The following is a 23,113-nucleotide window of genomic DNA, read 5'->3' on the forward strand; positions in this document are numbered from 1 at the left end:
GATGGAATACTGCTCCACTATCTTGACTTATTCAATCTAGCTTATATGGGTGAGGATGTGATAAGGCTAATTTTTCAACCAATCTATAACTACAACAATTGCAATAAGAGCCATTATTCATAATTATTGAACAAATGTTTTCAAAAACTCTACAACATGTGTGAAATATTTTCTCTCGTTGAGATCGTTCCAATTTTGTCAATCAGCTTTGTAGAAGCTTTTTCACCAAAAGTAACTCCACTTTTTAAGGTTGAATTTCTGCCATAGAAGTTTCAACTTCTTCTTCACTGGGTGAAGAAAAGAAAATGTTAATGTTTCTAGTATCTTTTTCTTTTAAAATCATGTTTCTTTTTTAAAGATATTAAGAAGAATAATGTTTTTTTTTAAGACACTCCAAATATTGAACATTTTTAGTTTTAATTTTTTTAGAAGATTCTTTATAATTATGTTTTTCTTTTTCTTTATTTTTCTCTCCTTTTCCTCTCTTTTTCTCATGATCTCTCTTCTTTATATTTAGAGGAGTAACCTCCTTCTTATAATATTTCTTGACATAGGAGTTAGAGTAATCTTTCCAAAAATATGTTTTTCTTCATTGTTTTCCTACACTATTGTGACTACGTATTTCTTTTTCTTTTTTTTTTCTGTTTTGCTATATGTTCTTTATTTCTATTTTTTTTTTACATTAATATATTTGTGAATTTTATATTATAATTTAAAGGATAAACAATTTATATAAAAAAAATAAGGAAATCTTCATTATATTATAAATATAGATAGATCTTCATGTGCTTCATAAGGTAATAACATTGTTGTTATTTTTATATTACTTTATTTTTTTGTTTTTGTTTTTTATATGATCAATTTTAATTGTTTTGGTTCCTTTCGTTAGTTGTCTTGGTCCCCTTTAGTTTTTTAAGTTTTTACCTTGTCACAAAATAGGAATCAGTAGTATAAATTGCTAGAAATTTTATAGTATTTTGAAAAAAATAAACTTAATGTAGATGTTCCTCTTCATTATCTTTCTTCTTTTTCTTGGTCACCCACTTTCTTATTCTCCATTTTTAACATGTGTAGGTTATTTTTAGCTGCATAGTCTTCTTCCCCTCTGCGGAAGCATTGCGGTATAAACCATGCATTCTTGTGTTTTGATGATTTTAGGTCTCTAGTGCTTATTAAATGTTCATAATATAAATTTGTCTTATTTAATGTTTAATGTATATTCGTAATTTGAATTTCGGTGCACATTATCTATAACACTTGCGAGTATTACCATGACTAATCACTTATAAAAAAGTATAAATATTTAAGATATTGTAAAATTCTTCCAAAAACTAAGAGCATCATATTCTTCTAAAGATCCACCCTTAAACATAGGTCCCAAATATCTATTTGTTATCAACATAACACAATTGTAAGGCCTCAACCCTATAACTTAATAACAATGAAAAACATAAATATAAATTATATACATGAATATATATTTACAAATTCATCTTAAGAGACTTTTATATAATATGTTGCGTAAGTCCTCATGGTACAACATAAATCTTTCATACAGGATACCAAAGTTACCAAATTAGCAAAAGTATAAAAGAAAAATCATGATATGAAAAAAAAAGTAATTGAAAGTGTGTTTTAAAAGATAAGAAATAATGATATGATCAACACATTCATGTGATCCCCACACAAAATAATAGTAACATTATCAGACACAAAGAGTAATGTTTGCATAAGCTACATTAAACATATGTGTTCAAAGTAAGCACTACATAAGCAAGTATATCAAAAGACTAAAATAATACAACGACCTTTGAAAAAACGAGAAAATAGACTTGAAAGTCATGTATCATACACAAAAGGAAAATTTTGAAATGATACACACCTAAAATGTTTAAATGAAGTTCAATCTCATATCTCAACTTTGAGTCACACAACTTACCCACTTTAAATACATATGAGGCATGTTGATATATAAACTCTTAAAAACATAGAGGTAATATAAAACTTTTACCTTTCTAAATATAACATTAACGCCCCTAATATAACAACATGTGTACCAACAATCCAATCAGGTCTAACTCACATGGTCAGACACCTAATACTCACACTCTCATGAGCCTATCAAGCTTATCATATTTCAAAATGAATATATTTTTTTTATTTAGAATTTAGAATGTGTTACGAAGTGGACTTTAAGTCTAACCCAACCCCATAAAATCGGCTCATACGGTTGAGGTTTGCATTCTCTTATATACAATGAAATATCTTTATCTCTAGTGGATGTGGGATCTCCAAGAGAATGGATTCACCCTTTAACCTATCAATCTATAACACAACTCAATTGGGTGGGAAAAAACTATAAATAGTCTTTCTTTCTTTTTTTACTTTTAATTCACTTTCATGACCACATTTTTAAAAGTTATACTCTTGAAAAATATGTAGTGTCTTAAAATTACAAAATCATGTTTTAATTTAATAATATTTAATCACATAATTATCACATTAAACTAAAGTTAAGTAACTAAAAATGGTATTTAATAAAAATAAAGTAAAAATAATAACATAAAAAAATAATTATTAAGACTGATAAAAAATATATTAAAAGATTATATCAGACAACAAAACGCTAACTAAAAGTAAATTTAGTAAAATCTCAAAGGACTAAAAACAAAATCTACCAAAAAAATTATATATAATTGTCACATCAAAATAGTCATCAAATCACCGTCTAATGGTAATACCAACTAGAAGAATAAACCATTAACTAATAAAAATTTAGAGATTAATAGTCCAACATTTATTCGAGGACAAATAAAAAACTTTAAAACTAAAGGAAATAAAACATTTTACCCAAAAATTTAGTTAAGGAGTTAACATCCTTCAACAATTTTTTTTCATAGGTTCCATTTAAAAACCGAACCCCTTTCTGAAGAGTTTGCATTGGACATTGATTACGACATTAGTAAGAAAATAATGACTGGTTGCACGTAATTAACACTGATAAATAATCTTGGTTTAGTGCTTATAAATTCATAATTAGTTACACAGTTCTTTTTCTAATTGAGTGTTGAGAGTAAGAACAAAATTCTAATGACTGTTCTGATAGAAGAAAGTATATTTTGTTTTTATTTGTGAAAATCCTATTGCTACAGAATAATAGTTTTATCTCTCTTCTTCTTTATATTTTCTTGAACATAAATAATAAGAAGATTGAAGGTGGTGTGTTCCAGTGTTGGGTTGAATTCATTTGGCACATTGATAAGAGTCTGGGAAACGAGTTGACAAAATATGGTGTTTCAGCTTCATTAACAAAGCGAAAATTCCATAGCATGGAATGTGAAATAATGCCCCTGCAAAGTACCTACAAAGCAATTACAAGTTATTAATAAGTATGAGATATCTTAAACTTGCTAGAACAAGGATTAGAGTAACAACATAATATACTATTCTTTAACTCTTTTTATTATTGTTTCCTGGTTAACATTAAAGTTTTTTACCCCTTTGTATTAAAAGTCAGCACAAGTTCTGAAGTTCTTATTTTGATTAGTAAACAAGACAAAAGAAACTTCAAAAGCTGGCCTTTAGTTTTCTGCTTTGGTATACCAATTTCAAATAATATATAATTAGGAAGAAATAAAATTGGTACCAGAGTGGAGCATAAGAGGATGATAAATCAAGAAATGGATAAGGCCACCTGTTTTGTCCAGAGAAGAAATTATATTAGAAAATTATTTATAAGATGTCTTGTAGTAGAATGAATTATGTATAACAACATAGTTGAAGACTTTATACCAGAGGTTAATGCAAGCATGAACCATCCACAGGAAAATCACATATATGATTGCCCACAGCCAAAAGTATCCAATTCGAAACCAAGGGAACCGCTGAAGAGGAAAAAAAAAAAGTAAAGGGCGAGAATTTTCTGATGCATAAGCATTGGAAGTGGAGTAATAAATGGAATCAAATGCAGAAACTCACCAGACAATTTAAAGCTGTGTCACCTATGAGGAAAACTGCATTGATTGAGTGCATAATGACTATCAACTACCACAGAACAATAGAACACATGGTCAAGAAATATCCAGCTTAATTATGTGATAGAAATTATAAGAGAAAAAATGTTAGTCAATGGGGCCATAAATGATACTTACAAAATTTAGGTTGTAATCTTTGATAGTTAGAAATGGAACTATTATAAACCAAAATACACAATCTGTGAGCATGACAGCACCAGCATTGATCTGTTCACAAGTGAAGAGAAAAAAATCAATTATGTGGTAAATGGAACAGCTATGTTCTTTCCCTTCCACTTTTGTAAGCAAAGGCTGAAAGAATAAACTTGCTACAAAGTGTAACTCTGTGCAGGAAAAGCAGAATGTTGATCTCCTTACTCAATTTTTGAGTATAATCAGAGTGCAATGTTATACTATGAACTAAATTCATCATAATAATAACTCTTATGGCTTGCACTTCAATCAGTGATACATGAAAAATGGGAAGTATACCTGGAATATTATTTGAAAAATATAACCCAAAATCCCTGCATGTTGGCGAACAATAACTTCTGAGGCTCCCAAGCTCTTCTCTTGGTCAGATGGATTATTAGAGCTTTGTGGTAATGCAGAAGAATCATATATTCCTTTCTCTGCATCTCCATCAACATGGTCAACCTTATACCCAGTTGCTTTCTTATGATGTTTGTAGCATCCATGTATGGAGAGCAATGATCCAAGCTGCAGCATCAAGCACACAAGGACAAGTTTATGTAAGGTATTGCATTCTAAATTATGAAAGAGTAACATCACTACAGAAAAATAAGATATTGGCCACTTATACTTACCCCAAAATATATGGTGATTAAAGTGAAAGTCCACCTGTTCACAAACCATTAACAAATTAACTCAAATAAAACGTCAAAAATGCCTTATCAATACAGTTATAGTGGTTTCCATCTATTTTCTTACATCGGCATCTTAAATCAGGTAAGCACTTACTTTCTTACAAGGATTCTTTATTCAGACTCCTAACTAACAAATTTCATAAGTGATTGGTCACAGATTATAGAAGCCTAATTCCAAGAGCAGACAAAGAATAATAACAATTATACGCACAACCCCTTTGGCAAAATTACAGCATGATTATAGTTTGAGATTAATCTTGTTTAAAACACAGTACACTTCACAATGCTCCTATTCATAGTGTCCCTTCCAATAGCAATCAAATTTTAATGGAGATAAATTCAACTAGGAAAAAGAACTTACTGAGTGTAATAGTAAAAAATGTTTCCTCCATCAACAATCGAACTGAATATGAGAAGCACCAAAAGAGCAATAAAGGCCACAACTCTGAAAGACATGAGCCATGCAGGGTGAATTCCTTTTAGACAAGGCCTCCAAGTTTCATCCTCATACAAAGTTGCTGATGTTTCTTTTTGTGTTTCCCCGCTTTCATTGGTTGCTGGTTTTCTCAAACGCTCATACTTCCATACAAGCAACGCTGACAACATTACTGAAACCAGAATCCATATGGAACAAAGAAAAGCTCTCCAATTAAGCCAGTAACTGTGTGTATTTGTCTTTGCAGTCATAATGGGCTGCCATGAGTCCTTGTGAGAGCCTATTAGAAAGACCATGATGGACTTACTTTACCTTCTTCTGAGGTTTCTCACACTAGCAATCTTAAGCTGGACTGGTCTTGTTTCCACTACCTAGATTATTACAAGATGTAAAAGAGAATGAAAAGAGAAATGTTGGAAATTAAAAACAACCACTGTTGAAGAATGAATGAACAAATTCAAGTAGGAAAACTTAAGTGCTTCCTGTTATTGATATCTCAGAAACAAAAACACCCAGAAAGGAAATATAGAAACTTTGAAAAGGGTGAAATAAAATCAGAGCCCACATAGGGCTCTGAACTACAACTCATGAGCAAATGAACCACTACAGAGAACCATTTCATGCTACCAAAACAAACACAAGAGAACCTCAATGGGAAAGTACTCATGCGTTTGGCATGCTTATCAAAATATGGACAGGTGCAGAAATTTTGGGCCATTAAGAACCAAAAAGTTGAAATTCTTGACCCATTTTGACCACATTAATCGCTTGGATTATGTAGAGATTCCAAACTTAAATGATTTTTTTGCAAAAGAAGATACGCGACAGTTTTAACAGTGCATCAATGGACTTATAAAGCGGGTAAAAAGGTGGGAGCTAAACTCTTAAGCAAGGAAAAGGTTGAAACTTGCAAGGGAAAACAAGACAATGTGGATATGTACGAGAAGCGAAGATGCTTTGCTTCTTTGCTTTTGTATATAGAAAAACAAAAAAACAAAAATATGGAAGGTTACATACAGGAAAAGAAAAGAATTGGAGCTTTTTGCACAAGCTTCTTCACTTAGATTTTTTTTGAAGTTACTAACTTTAACTTCATATTATCTCTTTTTTAAACTTGCTGAAGTTTTGATGTACACATATCCATGCAAATTTTTAATTAACCAATGAAAGACATGCATGTTGCTTGTGGGGTTTTTCTAGAATTACCAATCTTATTTTTTACTTTTTATAAAAAAAAAACTATGGCAGACACAGAGGAAAGCGACAGGGGTCATTTTCAATTTTGGATTTTGTGTTGGGAATTTGGGATGCGCATTGTGCTATGGTGGGGTTGCTTCGTCTATATAATAATCCAAGAACAGGTCTCTTGTGAGAGCCCTTGGTTGTTCTTAAAGGAGGAAAGTGCTTAACTTACTCAGAAGGAGATCAGAGAGACACACATAAAAATAAAAAAAAGCTAAAATAATGAAGATTAGTGTGTAGGAAACCTTATATTTCAACAATAGTTTGAAACATGATGGTTGATTTGGACAATCTGTGGTGAGTTTGAACAGCTTCAAATAAACTAAGCAATTCGAATTTCATTTTCTTTAAAATACTCTTTGGTGTGTGTTTGTTAGTGTTAATGGACACAATTATCGCAGGATGCAAAGGAAGAACTTGGGGAATGAATTAATGAATGAAAGTTGTGAGGAGGTAGTGATGATGAGAGTGGAAGAATGAAAATGTTAATTGTTTGTGCTTTGTTTGGGTCCACTTTTGGGAGTTGAGACCACCTCGTTTGGTTGGAATTGTGGCAACAGTGACTGCATGATCCTTGTAATAATAGATGCATGACTATGAACCATTTGCAAATGTAGCTATCTCATGCTCACGGTTTCTAATGCATCACAACTACATGCCACTTTCTTAATTCAGATTCCTCCATAAACATTCTTAATTCCATTGTTGTTGTTTTTTCATAAAATACCACAATCTTATTTTCCCAAAAATAAAAAAATTAGGCTTTTTTAAGATGACTTTTATAAATATTCATAAAATATATTATTAAAAAGTGAATTTTAAGTCTAACTCAACTTCATAAAATCAGTTTATGAAATGAACCCATTTATATATAATAAAATATTCTTCTAGTCGATGTGGAATTCTAACCTAAAGGTTGACATCATTGTTTTTTCTTATAAATACAAATTAGTTTGTGTTTCAACACTTTTGGAAATTTTTTGTTTAGTTTCTTCAAAATTAAAATGCAGTTTTAATTTATGACTTGGTTTTAATTTATGAAGAATCTAATTTATTTGACCTCTCACTATAAATATTTTTAAAAAATTATCCTGCCATAGATGTTTTTTCTATATACAATTTGTAAGTCCATAAATCCTAAAGAGGAAGTTGTGACTACATTTTCATATTAAGTACAAAATAAGATACGGGAATATTTTGTAATAAATGTGATTATCTTTAAACCAAAACCATGGATGAAGTATATTCTTTGTATTTAAAGGGGGTTGGACGAAAATAAGAGATGACATAGGATGAAAATAATGTTTTTTATTTTATATTTTATCTATCACATAAGTAGTCTTGTTTATTTCTTTATTTTCTTTCTTTTTGTCTCTGTATCTCAGGCACAAAATGTAATATTACTAAGAAAACTTTAAAAACAAGTTTATTAAAATATCCTTTTTTTTTGTTTTTTCTTAATATTGAAAGGACATGTAATCTAGAGAAAAGACAACAAAAGTTATCATAATTTTTAAAATTTATTCATTAAATTATCTTGAAAGTTTATTTTAACTTCTTTTATAATTAATATTTATAAAAAAATTATATATTTTCCTTTCCTATTATGAATCAAAAAAACTACTAAACATTATATATATATTATATATATTATTATTATCTCGTTTAATCTTAAAAAAAACTTAAATAAATGAAAGGTTGTTAGTTGATCATGCTGAGTTTATATGGTTTCTCTCTAAACAAAAGTTAAGTCTTGTAAAACTTTGATTCTGTTTTGGTTTAAAGATGGGGATTGTAGTTCTTATTTCTTTCATGCAGGTTAAAAGTGTGCTAATTCCATTGGGATTCATAGGTTGGTGGAAGGGGATTTGGTTTTTGACGATATGAAGGATATTGAGGAACAAATTATTTCTTTTTTTAAAAAAATTGTATGATAATTCTGATGCTGTTTCTATGGATTTCTGGGAGGATTTGACTGCTTACCATATTCCTAGAGTCGTTTTTAAGGTTGACAATATCGTGTTGGTTAGGTGCCATTCTAATGAGGAGATTAAGAAATTTGTTTTTGCTCTCAACTCTGATAGTGCTCCCTATTTATGTTTGTAATATTATTAACTAGGTTTTCTCCCAAAACTGGACTTGAGGGATGAGGGAGGATGAATGATGATGTGGTTTCCTTATTTCTAGATTTTTGGCTAACTTTATAAAAAATTTAAGTCTATTGTTGATACAAACTACTTGACAAACAAGTGACTAAGGATACAACAGATATTTCATAATTAGGTCAGTCATCCCAACATATAAGACTAGGTCCCATCAAATCTCAAGAGATGTTATTAACTAGTTTTTCTTCCAAAACTGGATCGGGGATGAATGCTGATGTGGTTTCCTTATTCCTAGATTCTTTGACTAACTTTATAAAGGATTTTAAGTCCATTCTTGACAAATAGATGACTAAGGATACAACAGACACTTCACAATTAGGTCAGTCATATCAGCATACAAGACAAGACCCAACCAAACCTCAAGAGAGCCTCAGCAAAAAAAGAACAAAACATAAACCACAACATCATATGTTTTTCCTTCTAGTCTTTTCACAAGACAAGTTTATGTAAATAAATTGGGTTCACTTTGGGGTCCAAATGGAAGAACAAGCTAGAGTAGAGTTTACTTAGCATAAATTGGGGTGTACTTAGCATAAATTGGGTTTGTGTCAAACACACCTTTCATGACAAGTGAACTTAGGTTTAGGGTTTTTTGACCTACCTTCTAGAATGTTTTTCACAAATGACGCCCCTACCCCTCTCAGTCTTGCTCCCCAACTCTCTCTCTCTTATATAAAGGGTGTCTTGCCTCATGTAATTGACACACTTGAATTTGAATTAAGAAGAGAAACTTTGCTTGAGTGATTAGTGAGTTTTGTCTCCTAAATTGTTCTTGGGTCTTATCTCGAGAGTAGTGCACCTCAAGTAGCGACTATTCACCACTCATCTTGGAATTCCCCCCCCCCTTCCAAGTGGCGTGATTCCTTGCTCCATTCTCTATAAACTTTCTTCATCTCTTCATCTTTTTCCTTTCTTATTTGCACCATTTTCATTCCTTTTTATGTTCTTGTGTTCTTCCTTTCCTATTCGGTTTCCATCTTGTTTCTTTCCATTATATGTTCTTTAATTCTGCACCTCATCATCATCAACACCATATAATTGTGTTTTTCTCTTTGCTCTCTAGAAGAGAGACATTCACACTTACTTAACCACTTGGTTAAGTTTGTGTTCAGTGAACATCTTCTTTGGGTTTCTCACCATATTCTTCTGCTTAAACAAAAACTCATAAACAAAGTGAAACCCATAACAATGTGCAATTCTAAAATCAACTCACATCATGTGGTATTCAGAGCATGATTTTAATTATGCTTATCTTTTCTGAGTTCATTTTCTACTTTAAAATTCCAGCACATTTCAACTATGTCTTTATCTTCCAACAATTTAAATTCCATTTTTATCTTTAAACACCTTCCAATTTCACCTTTAAGTTCTTGTCATTTACAATCCCGCCTTTTTATTCATTAAGCAATTTAAATTCTGCTTTTGAATTATTTGTCATTTTTTTTTTCTTTCCTTACCTATCTTGCTTGAGTCTTATGTTCTTAGTGTTCTAGGAGTCTTTAAATCCATTGCTTGAGCTAAAAGAAATTAGAATTTGTTTAAGTGGTAGTTTCAATTATAATCAATTTATACTCAATTTTTTCATAATTATTAAATTTTTCAGTAACAATACAAAAAGTAGGACAAATATTTTAATTGAATTCTTTTATATTTAATTTTTTAATAACAAATATTTTTATTGAATTTTAAAAAAAAAAAAATTATACGCAGACTAGCCCACAAATCCACAACCTGACTCTTACGGGGCGAAACAAAGAAATCAACACGCAATCATTATGCGGAGACAACCTAGTCCACATTTTGTGTAACAAACATGGGGTCAGCCCACATTACCCTCCTATATATATAAAAAGGTCCTACCTACACTATAAAAAAAAATGGCATTTGGATTTTTGAATAGTCATAAATGTTGGTTTGGATAAAGAAAGTTGAGTGACTAGAAATAATAGTTGTTTCTGCCCTAGGAATTCCAATTCCAAAGTGGTCCTACTGCCACAAATGCTACTACACATGCATAACAGTAAAACGGAATCTGCCTTCGTCCCAGAGGCTTGTTTGGGATTCCGCAAAAGTGAAGCATCGTGACACAGTATTGACAGGGGCTAACATTAACCTCACCCGCGGGGCACATAACTTCAACAAATTTTCCCCACAATTTATGGCTTTTAAGATCGACTCTTTCTTCTCATCAACTTGGACAAGTTATTATAAAGAGACAGAAAATAATAGACACCACTAACTCTAATCACGTTTCAGATAAGCTAATAACTGAATGTATACGCGAAAGCTCTGATTGGAGACGGAAAACATGATTGTGATTCGTGAAAATAAAAGCTTATGCTTTTGGTAAACGTGATTTTATGCTTTGGATTTGATGAGCTTGGTGAAAAAGATGGTTTGAGTAGGGACGTCTTAATTAACATGCAATCTTCTTTGTTCAATATTTCCGAGATTTTTTCATTATTCGTTCTAGTTTTTCTAAATATAATAATCATTTTCTTTTTCAATGCTTTGTAAAACGCTTTTTATAAATGTTGACAATTATGATTGGTGCATGATAATGATGATTAGATACTCTTATTCAATTAATTTATCTGTTCAGAAAATCGTTTTAAAATAAATATTATTTTGGTACATGTAAAACTGGTTTTGCTGGAAACTCAAAAAAAAAATCGAAACTGTTGATAAACCATTATTATAAAAGTTAGATATCTTTTATTACATCAGCAAAACAAAGAAAATTAGAGAGAAGAAAACATAGTGGACACGAAGTTTTGGTTTGTTTAGGGGCATAACCAAGTGCTGTGACTTGGCACTTAAGTAAAAACATGCTTTCCTAGTACGATACCAAAGCATGAGGAAGAGGCAACTAACTAAAAAACTAACTACACACGAAATCCTTCCCTATCTAGCAAATAATTGATAGTTTATGATGCATATTTCTTCAAAAAAAATTATTAATAACTCATATTCTATGGATATGGATCCTGAAATGAAGAGAAAAGTACATGAAATAGGGTTTCGACAATTCTTAAAGTTTATACAATTTTTGTGATGGATTTAAATATAAATATTTGACCGTGATAATACACATATATAGTGAAATAAAATAATATTTTAATTATATTTAATTTATTTTTTAATTTAAAATATGATTATATTATTAATAGGAAATAGATGTAGTTTACTTTTTGAGTGTAAAAATAAATTTTTCCTTCCAAAATATTTATCAACATGTAAAACAGCTTGGTAGAATGGTGTTGAAGGAGTATTAACTTGGCGAAATGTCAAAGGTGGTGAAGAACTTCCAAAAGGCTTCTAGCCAAAGATAATAATGAATAAGGACAATCGATTTTCATCATTGAAAATATTTGGGTGTGTTGTGTTTTTCGTTTTGGAAACTTGATCCAAATTGGAAGAAGTGTTTTTTTTTATGTCAAAGACATAAAAGGGTTGATGTTTTGGAATCTTATTTAAAGTGATTTCAAGTGGGTGTTGAGAATTTGACAATGCTTGATGGAAGGACTCCATTACCAACACCAGAACCTGAACCTGTCACTCCATTTGGCTTTTGCACTTACTTTCAAAGAGATTATAACTAGTTAGGAGAAAGGTAGATGGAAGGGGAATTATGAAAGAGATGGAGTCATGTGAAAGGAATAAACATGGATCTGATTGAAATTGGTGTGGACACTATAGTTAAAATCCTGAATTTTTTTTTTTACTTTCTAAGTTACTAGAAAGTCATAAAATAAAAAATAATTTTAAAGATAAAAATAATTAGTTGTTATACGGATTAAATTAGATATTATTTTAAAAATTAAAAAAAGTATTGGTATTTAAATTAATTTCTATTATTGGTAAATAGTTTATAAATTAATATCTAATTAGTTACTTAGAATTTAGTTACCTATTGTTATTACTAACTCTAGCAACAATGTAAAACCTATTATAAAGTTTGGGAAAGATCAAATAAACTCAACTTAATGTTCATGAAGATGACTGGGACAATATTAAGACAACTCTTTCCAAAAACTAAAAGTTCCAAAGAGTTTGAGGTTTGTGCTAGAAAGCTCCAAGACAATTCATAAGTCTCCTAATAGGACAATAATGAGTATATTGACAACTATGAAGTTTGATGGATCATTATGAATAAGCATGTTATTGAAATGATAAACATTTTAACAAGACTTAACACCTTGAGAATGACTAAGAATGAGAACTTTCTTGTATATTTTATTCTAAACTTGTTACCATCTAAGTATGACCCATTTTAAGTGATCTATAACATCTAGTGTGGGTCATTTGAAGTTACTTATTTCGAAAAAGAAATGTTCTTTATCATCTTTATTGATCATTGTTGATATTATGGTTATGCCTATTTATTGAATTTCAAGTAGTGAATGTCTTGATAATTTATTTGAAGGAAGTAGAAAGACAATTACACAGAAAGGTGAAAGTTGTCAAGTTTAATAGAGGTAGTGAGTATTTTGAAAGGTATGATGAAACTAAAAAACACCTAGGTCCATTTGCCAAAGTTCTTTAGAAACATGACATTTGTGCACAATACACAATGTCAGGGACACCACAACAAAATGGTGTATCAGAAAGGCGTAATAGAACATTAATGGATATGGTTAGAAGTATGTTAAGTAATTGTTCTTTAACTTTTATATTTAAGCATGTAGGCCTTGAAACTACCATGCATTTACTAAATAGAGTTCATAGTAAGACAATTCAAAAGATACTTTTAAACTGTGGACTGGTAGACACCTAATATATGACACAAATATGTTTTATTGTTCATAGTATGAAAATTGTTGAAATTGTAAATTCAATGTTCATTGAGAATGATGAAATAAGTTAGAGTTCAATTTCACAACAACTGCAAATTAAAGAAGTTAGAGTACAAGTTCCTTTGATTTGTTCATCTAGCAATAATGTGATTGTTCCTCTAATTGTTACGACAAATGACAATAAAAGAGAAACACAATAACGAGCTCATTATTCAAAATGATCCTATTGTAGAAGAATAACAAATAAATAACATTAAGGAGGTGTCAAAGAAAAAAGAGACAAATTATTGCAAATGATTGTGGTATTTCTACGCGAATTAAAAATTAACTTAAGCATTAATGATGTTGATCCAATTATGTTTTTATAAGTTTTCAATTGTGATTATTATAAGAAATGACTACACGTCGGGAAAGAAGCATTGAAATCCATCCATGGAACAAAATTATGTTTGGAAACTTGTAAAATTGCTAAAAGGTTACAAAAGAATTGGTTGTAACTGGTCTTTAAGACTATCTATGACTCCCATTGCAACCTTTAATTATAAGTTCAATCTTTTTGCTAAGGGTTTTACTCAAAAAGATGGTATTGATTGTAAGGAGATATGTTTTCCTATCTAACAAAAGGATTTCTTGAGGATTGTCATGGCACTAATAGCTCATTATGACTTGGAGTTACATTAATTGGATGTTAAGACTACCAAGGTTTTAACTACTAATATTTTAGATTCTAAATTAATCTTTAAAGGACTAATAGAGACTACTTTAAAATATAAAATAGTTAGTCGCGAAAACTTTGATAACTAATGATTAAATATTAATTTAAAATTATTTTATAAATTTTAAGAAAAAAAATAAAATTAATTTAAATATTGATAATTATTTTAATTTATAAAATAATTAAATAATAATTAATTATTTTATGTTACGAAAGTGGACTTTAATCTCTAGTCGATGTGGGATCTCCAACACACCCCCCTCACGCCGAGAGTCAAAATGGCTTTGATACCATGTTACGAAAGTGGACTTTAAGCCTAACTCAACCCCATAAAACCGGCTCATAGGGTTGAGGTTTGCACCCACTTATATACAATGAAAGGCTCTCATCTCTAGTCGATGTGGGATCTCCAACATTTTAATCTCTAAAATTAATTTTTATATAATGATTTGTGTGTAATGATATGTTCACTCACATATCCTCTGAAAACATAATACAATGCTTTAAATTCAAAATAAATAATTTTAAAATAAGAAAATGCATAAAATTGGATTATAAATCAATTTTATGGTTGATTATAGAAGTGATAGAAGGTAAACATGCAAACATTTGCATTCTAACTCGTAAACACTGCTAAGTTCTACTTTTTAACTCTAAGAGTTAATTTTTACTTTGAAATAATATTTTTAAATAATTTCATAAAAAGCGGATCTTATTTATATTTTAAAAGTTGTTTTTTATTTTATCTAGTACATGATAAATACTTATTTTACATAATTAAAATTCATAATAATAATTAACTCTCTTATATTATCATTGTAACTATTAAAGAATGGATTTTAAAATGTCAGTCATTATTTTTTATCAAAATAATGAGTATTTTGAAATCTTTTAACCAGTCATACGTTTAAGACTAATTGTATTTAACAAAAAAATTATAATTCATCTCTGAAAATTATTTTTAATAGTTAATTTTAAATATCCAAAATATATATTTATTTTAACTTTATTCCGTACCAACCCATTTTTGTACTGTACTATGTTCACAATCATATCTTCTTACAGTTAACCATCTATAACTATTTATTAATTTTGTTGAAGAACTGATATTTTATTATTGTGTAAGCAAAAAGATGGGAAAATATTTTTTTATTTTGTAGCATCATCCTGTACAAATTTTATTCATCATGAACATGAAATCCTATAACTATAAAAGTGAGAATAATACGAAAATTTAGTTTTTGTACAAGAGTCATATATATGAAATGATATTTTGTTAACATGTAATATCATTTGCATAAATTGATACAGTGTTTTTGGGAGAAAGACGTACCTTTAATTTCACACGCAGTGGTAGGTATAATTAAGTTGATGAAATAATGCAGCTGAGAAAGGAAGCAAAGTTAGGTTTAATTTATAAGATCATGAGAAGGAGGTGAGTGAAGATATGTTCTTATGCATCAATGGTTGAACGTAATCAACTTCTAAATTGGATGGTTTGTGTGATGAAAAGATATAATGTTGTGAACGCAAAAGACTCTAAGCAAGCACATGTGTATACAATGATTCAAACATCCCCCTTCAAACAATACACTTATACGTCATTTTGAACATCGCTCAGTATACCACCATTAAAAAAATAATTAAATAAAAATCAACTTTTATAAACCAAAATAATTAGTTACAATAGTAACTAAATTAGTTCCTATTGTTAAATAATTTTTAAATTGATATCTAATTAGTAACTAAGGTTTTAACTACTAATTATTTAGTTTTTAGCAAAAACTTTGGTTGTTAATTAGATACCAATTTAGAAACTATTTAACAATAATATAAACTAATTTAGAAACCATTTTTTTTAGTTTCTAAAATGCTCTCTAATTTAATTACTATTGCAATTAATTATTTTGATTTATAAAAATTGGTTTCTATTTCATGATTTTCTTATAATGCACTTCCAACTCTACCCAAGGCCGAGACCTCCCTCGACCACAAAAATTATTATATTTACTAAACTTCATTTCAGCACCTTAAAACAAGATTGAAAGGAGGATTAAGACAATTATACATTGTGTTAAAAGGTTAACCACAAAAATTACACTAATACCAGTCCATGAACACAAAAATCTAAATCGTTCTTATAAATAGGTTGACTGACTTAACCGTTGGAGAACCTTTTACATGTACTCTTCCAACATGCTAACCGAAAACTAAGGCACATAAGAATCGTCCATTGCAAAAGAAGGAAATCCTCCCGACCCGTGCTGTACTTTGGATTTTGAGAGAATTCAGGTCAAAATATCTATAAAGCTATACAACAAAACTAGAATAGAGCGTTAGGAAAAAGTAACCAAGAACAAGTAAGTGACCAATATCAACTACTACCAAACTGCAACTAACTGATATTTAGTAATAATGGAGTTCTGTACACACCAAAATTAATATACATTTGTAAGGTTCTCTCCCAAAACAAGAAAATAAAATGAAATATAAATTTGTACAGCAAAACATGTCTCATTCGGCAAACCGAAAATGCAAATAGTGAGCTTTAATTTCGATATGGCTGTGAGAACAAGTTCCCAATGCTTATTGGTGCAACCTGAGAAGGTGATGCTGCAATGGTACCTCAGATAATTTCACCATCATCACCATCTCCAAGTAGAGAGAGAGAAAAAGGGGCAACGTCCACGCTAAATGCTCTTGGACCTACTCGATCAACGTGTATCAGCTCAAAGTTACCTTCCTGTATTATAGCAGATGAGATTTAAATATCTGCTTTTCCGTTCAATGGGAAGATAAAGAGAATAAGAAATACTCAGAAGTTGAAATCAATCGTGAAATCAAACTGCAACTAATGTATTCAGAACATTGAGAAGTGTCAATAATACAAAACAGAAACATTATACCTGTTACACTTGTACTTAAATAACGATACCATTATAACAGTAATAAAAACATAATGTAATTTAAAAAAATATAAAGAGATGTTGTTATCATTAACTTTTTCCCCAGATCATTTACAAGTTTCTGCTATATAGAGTTCAGCATTAACAATGTCATGTGAACATCTAGTCCATTAATTTGATAGACGTGACATTACCAAACACAATTAAGAAATCAAAGGACTTTAATAATCTAACTTTCTTAAAAAAAATTAAAAAAGAGAGTATTTTTTCCACTGGGTGAGACTATTTCACAGAAGAATAATAAGAAACAAAAGAAAAGTTTTTTACCATTCTACCATTTTGTGCGTTTAAAGGGCATGTAGAAGAGAATTCAAAACTACTCTTAGGAAATATAGCTGGCTGTTCACCACCAACCCCAATTCCCCTGCACGTGGAAAGTGAAGAGCAAAAGTTGCATAAAACTTGAATCCACGTGAGTATAAAAAGAATATGAAAAAGACCATTAAAAAGCATAAGGAGCATAAGAATGATGAACTCACCAGAAATTTTCAGTTTTTCCATTAGCATCGGTTATAATCCAGTGCCTTCTGAGGAGCTGAACAGGGCGGTTTGTGTTATTAGTAATTCTTATTTTATATTCAAAGAAATATACCTCCTCTGCTGTTGATTCACTTCTGCCCTCTAAATATACACTCTTAACTTGTACTCGAATTCCCTGAACAAGTTCAAAATAAGCTCTGAAAGTTCATTTCTTATTTTACAATTATGTGATGCCCAGATGAAAAATGAACTCATGATTTCTTTCCTTTTGTAGTTTATAGAAAAAATATATATATTTTCAGGTGTTTTGGGATTGGATTAGATATTATTTCAGAGGACAGAATCCTAAACAAAAAGCTCCAAACGCACGTGAAAACCAAGTATTCCATTGATTTCCAAGAAGGTACTTGGCATTGAACTAATCACTGCACTGATGCAGTTAAATTAAAAGCAATCCCTGAAGAGATTATACCAAGAAAGGTCACAACAAAGTAACTGTTTGTAAAAGTAAGTAGTATTCATACCAAGGTTGTACAATCACTTGAACATTTTAAGAGAGAATGTGGAGCAATTTCTTTGAGCTGATCACGATATTTAGCTGCATCCTGCATATGCACAAGAAGAGAAGATAAGAAGCCAAGATCAACCCCAAACCTCATACTTTCATGGCGCACTACAAATCAAAATCAATTTTGTAAGGTTGAATTAAAATTAGAACTTATTTATTAATATATTAAAAACATGTAATTAATGTGCAAAATTCTTAGTTTAAAAACGATAATTGACCTGAAATCTCTCATCAGCAACAGCTTCTTTCAACAACCTCCGCAGACGCAGAACAGGAACCTCGTCCTCGAAGCATTTGAGCGAGTCACGAATCCTTGCAGCCTCTTCATAAAACTACCACCGTTTCAAATTCAGTATTTCCAACACCGAGGAGCCACATCAATGAAAAAACCATTTTCTTTTCAAACAAAAGAAAAAAAAAACAATAGCACTAACCTCGGACTTCGCCGCTATCTCCATCCGGTGCTTCAAGATCGCGTAATTGTGACTAGGAGACAAAAACGAACCCGAATTCCACCCTTCACTCGCGCCAATTCCCTCGTTCCCGTTCTTCCCCGAACCGCACGACACAGCCACATTCCTCCAATTCCTACTGTTTCTACAATTCACTCTCTGCATCATCCTCCTCCTACTCCTTTCTTCGGAGTTCGTTATAACCGGTGACAGCATACCCACGCATGTCTTCGCGCTCAACAACGACTGCATCATTCTCCTCTATTTTTTTATTTTTTTGTCTGAATGAAATCCTCAACTTCAAAATCGAATCAGATTGTGAAAGTAAAAAGGAATCAAATTGATTATTACCTTCAGCACTTTTATTGCTGTGTGCTACCTCGATTTCCGCGGTTTTTTTTCCTGGATTTGGTTCTGAAACCATTTTTTGCGGTTGTTCATAGATTCTTGTCTGCGTGCTATAAATAAATACCAAATCCTAAATATCTGAAAAGTCAGATGCCAAATTAGCCGTTGTCGTATTATTGGGGATTTTCGATTTGGGACGAGGAGCACACTTTTGTTTGAGGAATATTGTAAATTTACGTCATTTTATAAATTTAATTTAGGATCAATTAAAAATACTTTTTGTTCTACTACCATGGTGAAGTCATTCTTTTAAAAAGGAATAATTGAGTTAACAAAGGAAAAGATTAATTTGGAAATCATGCATAAGAAACAGTCACGTCCCCTGATAAAAAATAAATAAACTGTAAAATTCTTAAATTAAAATATAAAATATATATTTAAATTAATAAAATAATTAAAACTTAATTAAGTTTTTTAATTTTTAATATAATTTTACATATTTTATTTCTATATTATATTATATTACTTTATGAAAATTTATATAAATTGATTGTATAGCATTATGTGTATTTTGAGAGAGTTTATCTAGTTTTCTTATATCTAGAAACATGTTTGTGTTCTGTAATGTTTTTATTTTTATAGTTTAGTTCCTGAGTTTTGCTTCACTTCCTTCATGATTTTTTTTACACTTTTTTCTTTTTTAATATTATGAAAAAGTAATCATTTTATTATTTTTATAACATATATTATATTATAAATGAAAAAACATGACCTTTGAAGTTTAAATATGTTGTTACATTCAAAATACTTCCTTTTTTTTCATATAAATAAGTTCTTTGTCCTTTTTCATTTTTTGGTAATTTTTTCAGTTGCATTTTCTTTGATGGATTACCTTTTGCTTTAAAGAACTTTTGAGGTATGTTGTTTGCTTCATTCTTATGTCTAGTTTGTTAAGACATGATCAAGTACATATTAGACAAATCCCAATATTTGATGTTTTGATGCTAACAAACACAATAAAATTTTGCTAGTACTAATGTTTGTAATGAGAAATTATCAGAAATTAAAATTACAAAAAATATAAGCTTATAAAAAATGCAAGTTATATGTATACATATGTAAACTCATATATATCATATTGTTTATCATCTAAAGAGATCATGAAAAGTTATTGTAACACATGTACATAACATTCAAGCATAATATGATTCTTCAATATCTAGAAGCTTTATACATATCAACTCTACAGGGCAATGTAGGTTGACAACAATGTAGGTTGACAACCATTTTCAAGATTGATTCTGACAAATAGTACAAACATTTATATTAAGAATGTTTATGTACAACCTTTTATGCACAGTGTAGAGATATTGCATCTTAAAGGTGACATGCTTTGTAGAAATAATTGAAATCCTATAAAGCATGAAAAAGCTCTACATGCACCTACCTAATGTACAAAGATCCCTTACGAATCCTTATAAAAGAAGATGCTCATTCTTATGAATGATAATTGAATAATGTACAATACAGGAGTGTAACTTAGTTTAAGTGAACAAAGTACAAACAAGTTTTTATCTTCTTCTCTATTATATGAGTAGTCATTCTATCTCTATCTCATCTCCTTTGTGAAAATTGATTTATAAAAAGTGCTTCAGTTATTAGATGATCTTCCTCCATATCATCTAGTAAAAGCAATGGGTTTCCTTTGCATAAATTTTTTAAACACTATTTAATCCCACCTTCAAGATCCAATTTTTATTTCATGGTTTGTTTTCTAACCATGTATGTAGCTTCTTCTTCCGCTAGTAGTTTAAGTTAATTTTCTCATAGTGGTTGTTCCTTGCTAACAAAAAGAGGTTTTTGACATTGGAAATGAGTATACTAATGAAGAGAGTCGTAATGCCTCTTTCTTTAGTAAAGTAGTAGTGCAGAAAACGCATATAACACCAGTTATAGGAGACAAATAACACCGGTTCCATCATCGATGTAGATCTCAGCGATGTAAAATGTCAATTACATATAATACCGATTACATCACCGATGTAGATCTTAACGATGTAAAATGTCAAGTACATATAACACCGGTTGTAAAAACTGATGTAATATGTACCAAAATCTGAATAAAATATTCAAAAATATGTGTTTCAGAGTCACATACTAAACCCTAAACCTAGTACCAAAGCGTTCAACATATAAAAATTAAAACAACAATTCAAAAATGAAAATATAATACATTATATTTCAAACATAATACATTATAAAACACAATACACATTGCTGAGGGTCGATCACCCGTAGACCCAATACCAAGATGTTTAACATATAACAATTATCTTAAAACATAATACATTATATTCTAAATACAATATAATAAAATTAATTATATATATAAATAATTTTAAACCAAATAATAATTAAAATTAAAATATTTAAAAATTAAAAAAAAAACTAACTTAGAGCATGAACGTGAACAAACACCGATACATTTATGTATTTCATTAAAACATAATGTTGAAATCAAATGAGTTTCTCTTAATGGTGCTAGATATGGTGGTATTTTTTCAATCTATACCACCTCTTTCAAAAGTTTCAAAAGTGTACTTTTCAAAGTCAAGTGTCCAAAAATTGATGTAGTTAAACCTTTTTTTTTCTACTTTTACAACATTCCTCTCAATTTTCTCTTTACTAGAAAAAGAAACCTGACGAATTCAAATCCAATGTCGAGCACATATTAAGTTTAAAAGATAAAATGGACTTAGAAATTCAAAATGATACTCTTTAAATTGTATGTGTATTGATCATATGTTGTCATACTTTATAGAAATAATGGGTCATGTAAATCTAGGTGTATTGGATTATTTCTATAATGTAAACTGTGGTGGTTATACATGCCTTATGTTAGTATGGTCGATTAGAAATGTAGGTCTTAAACAAGAGGGGGGTGAATTATTTATGAAAGATTTTCGCAAATGTTGAAGGTAGATTGAAAGCCAATGAGGAATCAAAGAAATAGAAATAAGTTCAGCCAATTTCAAATTTGTTTTTAATGTGATTCTAGAAGATAAACCGGTTGTTTTTGCGAAACAATCGGTTGTTCTTATTAGCAATGTTAAAAACAAAGCAAAAACATATTTAAAAGAGAGTAGGGATAGAGAGATCAACACAAAGAGTTTATACTGGCTCACTCTTTACCAAGAGCTACATCTAGTCCTCAGAAACCTCTGAGAATTCACTAAGCAGACAAACACCTTATTACACAACACACACTAAAGAGGTGATCTTGAACCCTTCAAGAACACACACCACCTTTGGAAAAACACCACAGATTCCAGAACAACCTTTGAATCTACACAACACTAGTCTTTATAGAAATACAGTAGTCAAGAGAGAAAGGAATGAGTACATATAGGTACAATCTCATATTAAAGTGAAAATAATACAATGCAATCCTATTCCACTTAGAAAGAATTCAAAGCTTGAAGCATGGAAAAAACTGATTTGAAAGAGATATTCTGAATCAATAACAAAATTATTTAAACTTCAATCAGTTGCTAAAAGCATTTAATGCAAGAGCCAAATCAGTTTTAAAACAATTAAAATAGATTAAATCAACTTAACAAAATTCTATTAAGATTTTCAAAAAATCAACTGATTGAAAACAACGAAACAATCGATTGAATTGGCTTGACAACAAGGTCAACCAATTTCAAGCTTTTTTCAAAATACTCTAAGTGTAAAATATCTGGTTGAATCGAAATTTCAATAGGTTTATTTTCCACTTTCTTTAGAAAACATCTCTTTTTCAAAAGAACTTGAATCAAACAACTTTGGATCATAATTATGAGTGGATTAACAAATTCAAACTACACAAAATACATGCACTCAACCAACAGTATAGTCTTCAAGCAATCCACTTAGATTTGGAGACATCAAAGCCTATATTCAACATGGTCGTGTAATAGTTGTAGACATTGTTTAAGAAAAGTTCGTCTAATGCTTTAGAGTTATGTCGTCTAGTGAACCAACATTTTTTTACATATGTTTT

At 30.1% G+C, this 23,113-nt stretch overlaps 2 protein-coding genes across 6 annotated transcripts; both read right to left on the reverse strand.

Moving 5' to 3' along the window:
• Positions 1-3,103: 3,103 nt before the first annotated feature.
• LOC137822518 (uncharacterized) lies at positions 3,104-15,605 on the reverse strand. 3 transcript variants are annotated; one of them, XM_090295853.1, is made up of 9 exons: positions 15,588-15,605; positions 5,262-5,707; positions 4,841-4,874; positions 4,506-4,733; positions 4,152-4,241; positions 3,979-4,044; positions 3,793-3,884; positions 3,647-3,694; positions 3,104-3,361 (listed from the first exon to the last, which is right to left on the reverse strand). In XM_090295853.1, the coding sequence occupies exons 2-9, from the start codon at positions 5,630-5,632 to the stop codon at positions 3,244-3,246; spliced, it is 1,047 nt and encodes a 348-aa protein (XP_090151979.1). In that variant the 5' UTR covers positions 5,633-5,707; positions 15,588-15,605; the 3' UTR covers positions 3,104-3,243. The 3 variants fall into 3 exon arrangements, with proteins under 3 accessions (XP_090151979.1, XP_068483514.1, XP_068483513.1); XM_068627413.2 differs by lacking the exon at positions 15,588-15,605 and adding an exon at positions 6,354-6,418; XM_068627412.2 differs by lacking the exon at positions 15,588-15,605 and having other exon boundaries at positions 5,262-6,174.
• Positions 15,606-16,633: 1,028 nt separating this feature from the next.
• On the reverse strand, positions 16,634-19,285 carry LOC137822786 (uncharacterized). Of its 3 annotated transcripts, none has more exons than XM_068627783.1 (7): positions 19,072-19,285; positions 18,703-19,001; positions 18,487-18,600; positions 18,225-18,305; positions 17,700-17,875; positions 17,488-17,584; positions 16,634-16,997 (listed from the first exon to the last, which is right to left on the reverse strand). In XM_068627783.1, the coding sequence occupies exons 2-7, from the start codon at positions 18,973-18,975 to the stop codon at positions 16,881-16,883; spliced, it is 858 nt and encodes a 285-aa protein (XP_068483884.1). In that variant the 5' UTR covers positions 18,976-19,001; positions 19,072-19,285; the 3' UTR covers positions 16,634-16,880. The 3 variants fall into 3 exon arrangements, with proteins under 3 accessions (XP_068483884.1, XP_068483886.1, XP_068483885.1); XM_068627785.1 differs by having other exon boundaries at positions 18,703-18,966; positions 19,072-19,201; XM_068627784.2 differs by having other exon boundaries at positions 18,703-18,981; positions 19,072-19,199.
• Positions 19,286-23,113: the final 3,828 nt, after the last annotated feature.

The sequence above is a fragment of the Phaseolus vulgaris genome, chromosome 9, assembly GCF_051622355.1.
Source record: "Phaseolus vulgaris cultivar YP4 chromosome 9, ASM5162235v1, whole genome shotgun sequence".
NCBI lineage: Eukaryota > Viridiplantae > Streptophyta > Magnoliopsida > Fabales > Fabaceae > Phaseolus > Phaseolus vulgaris.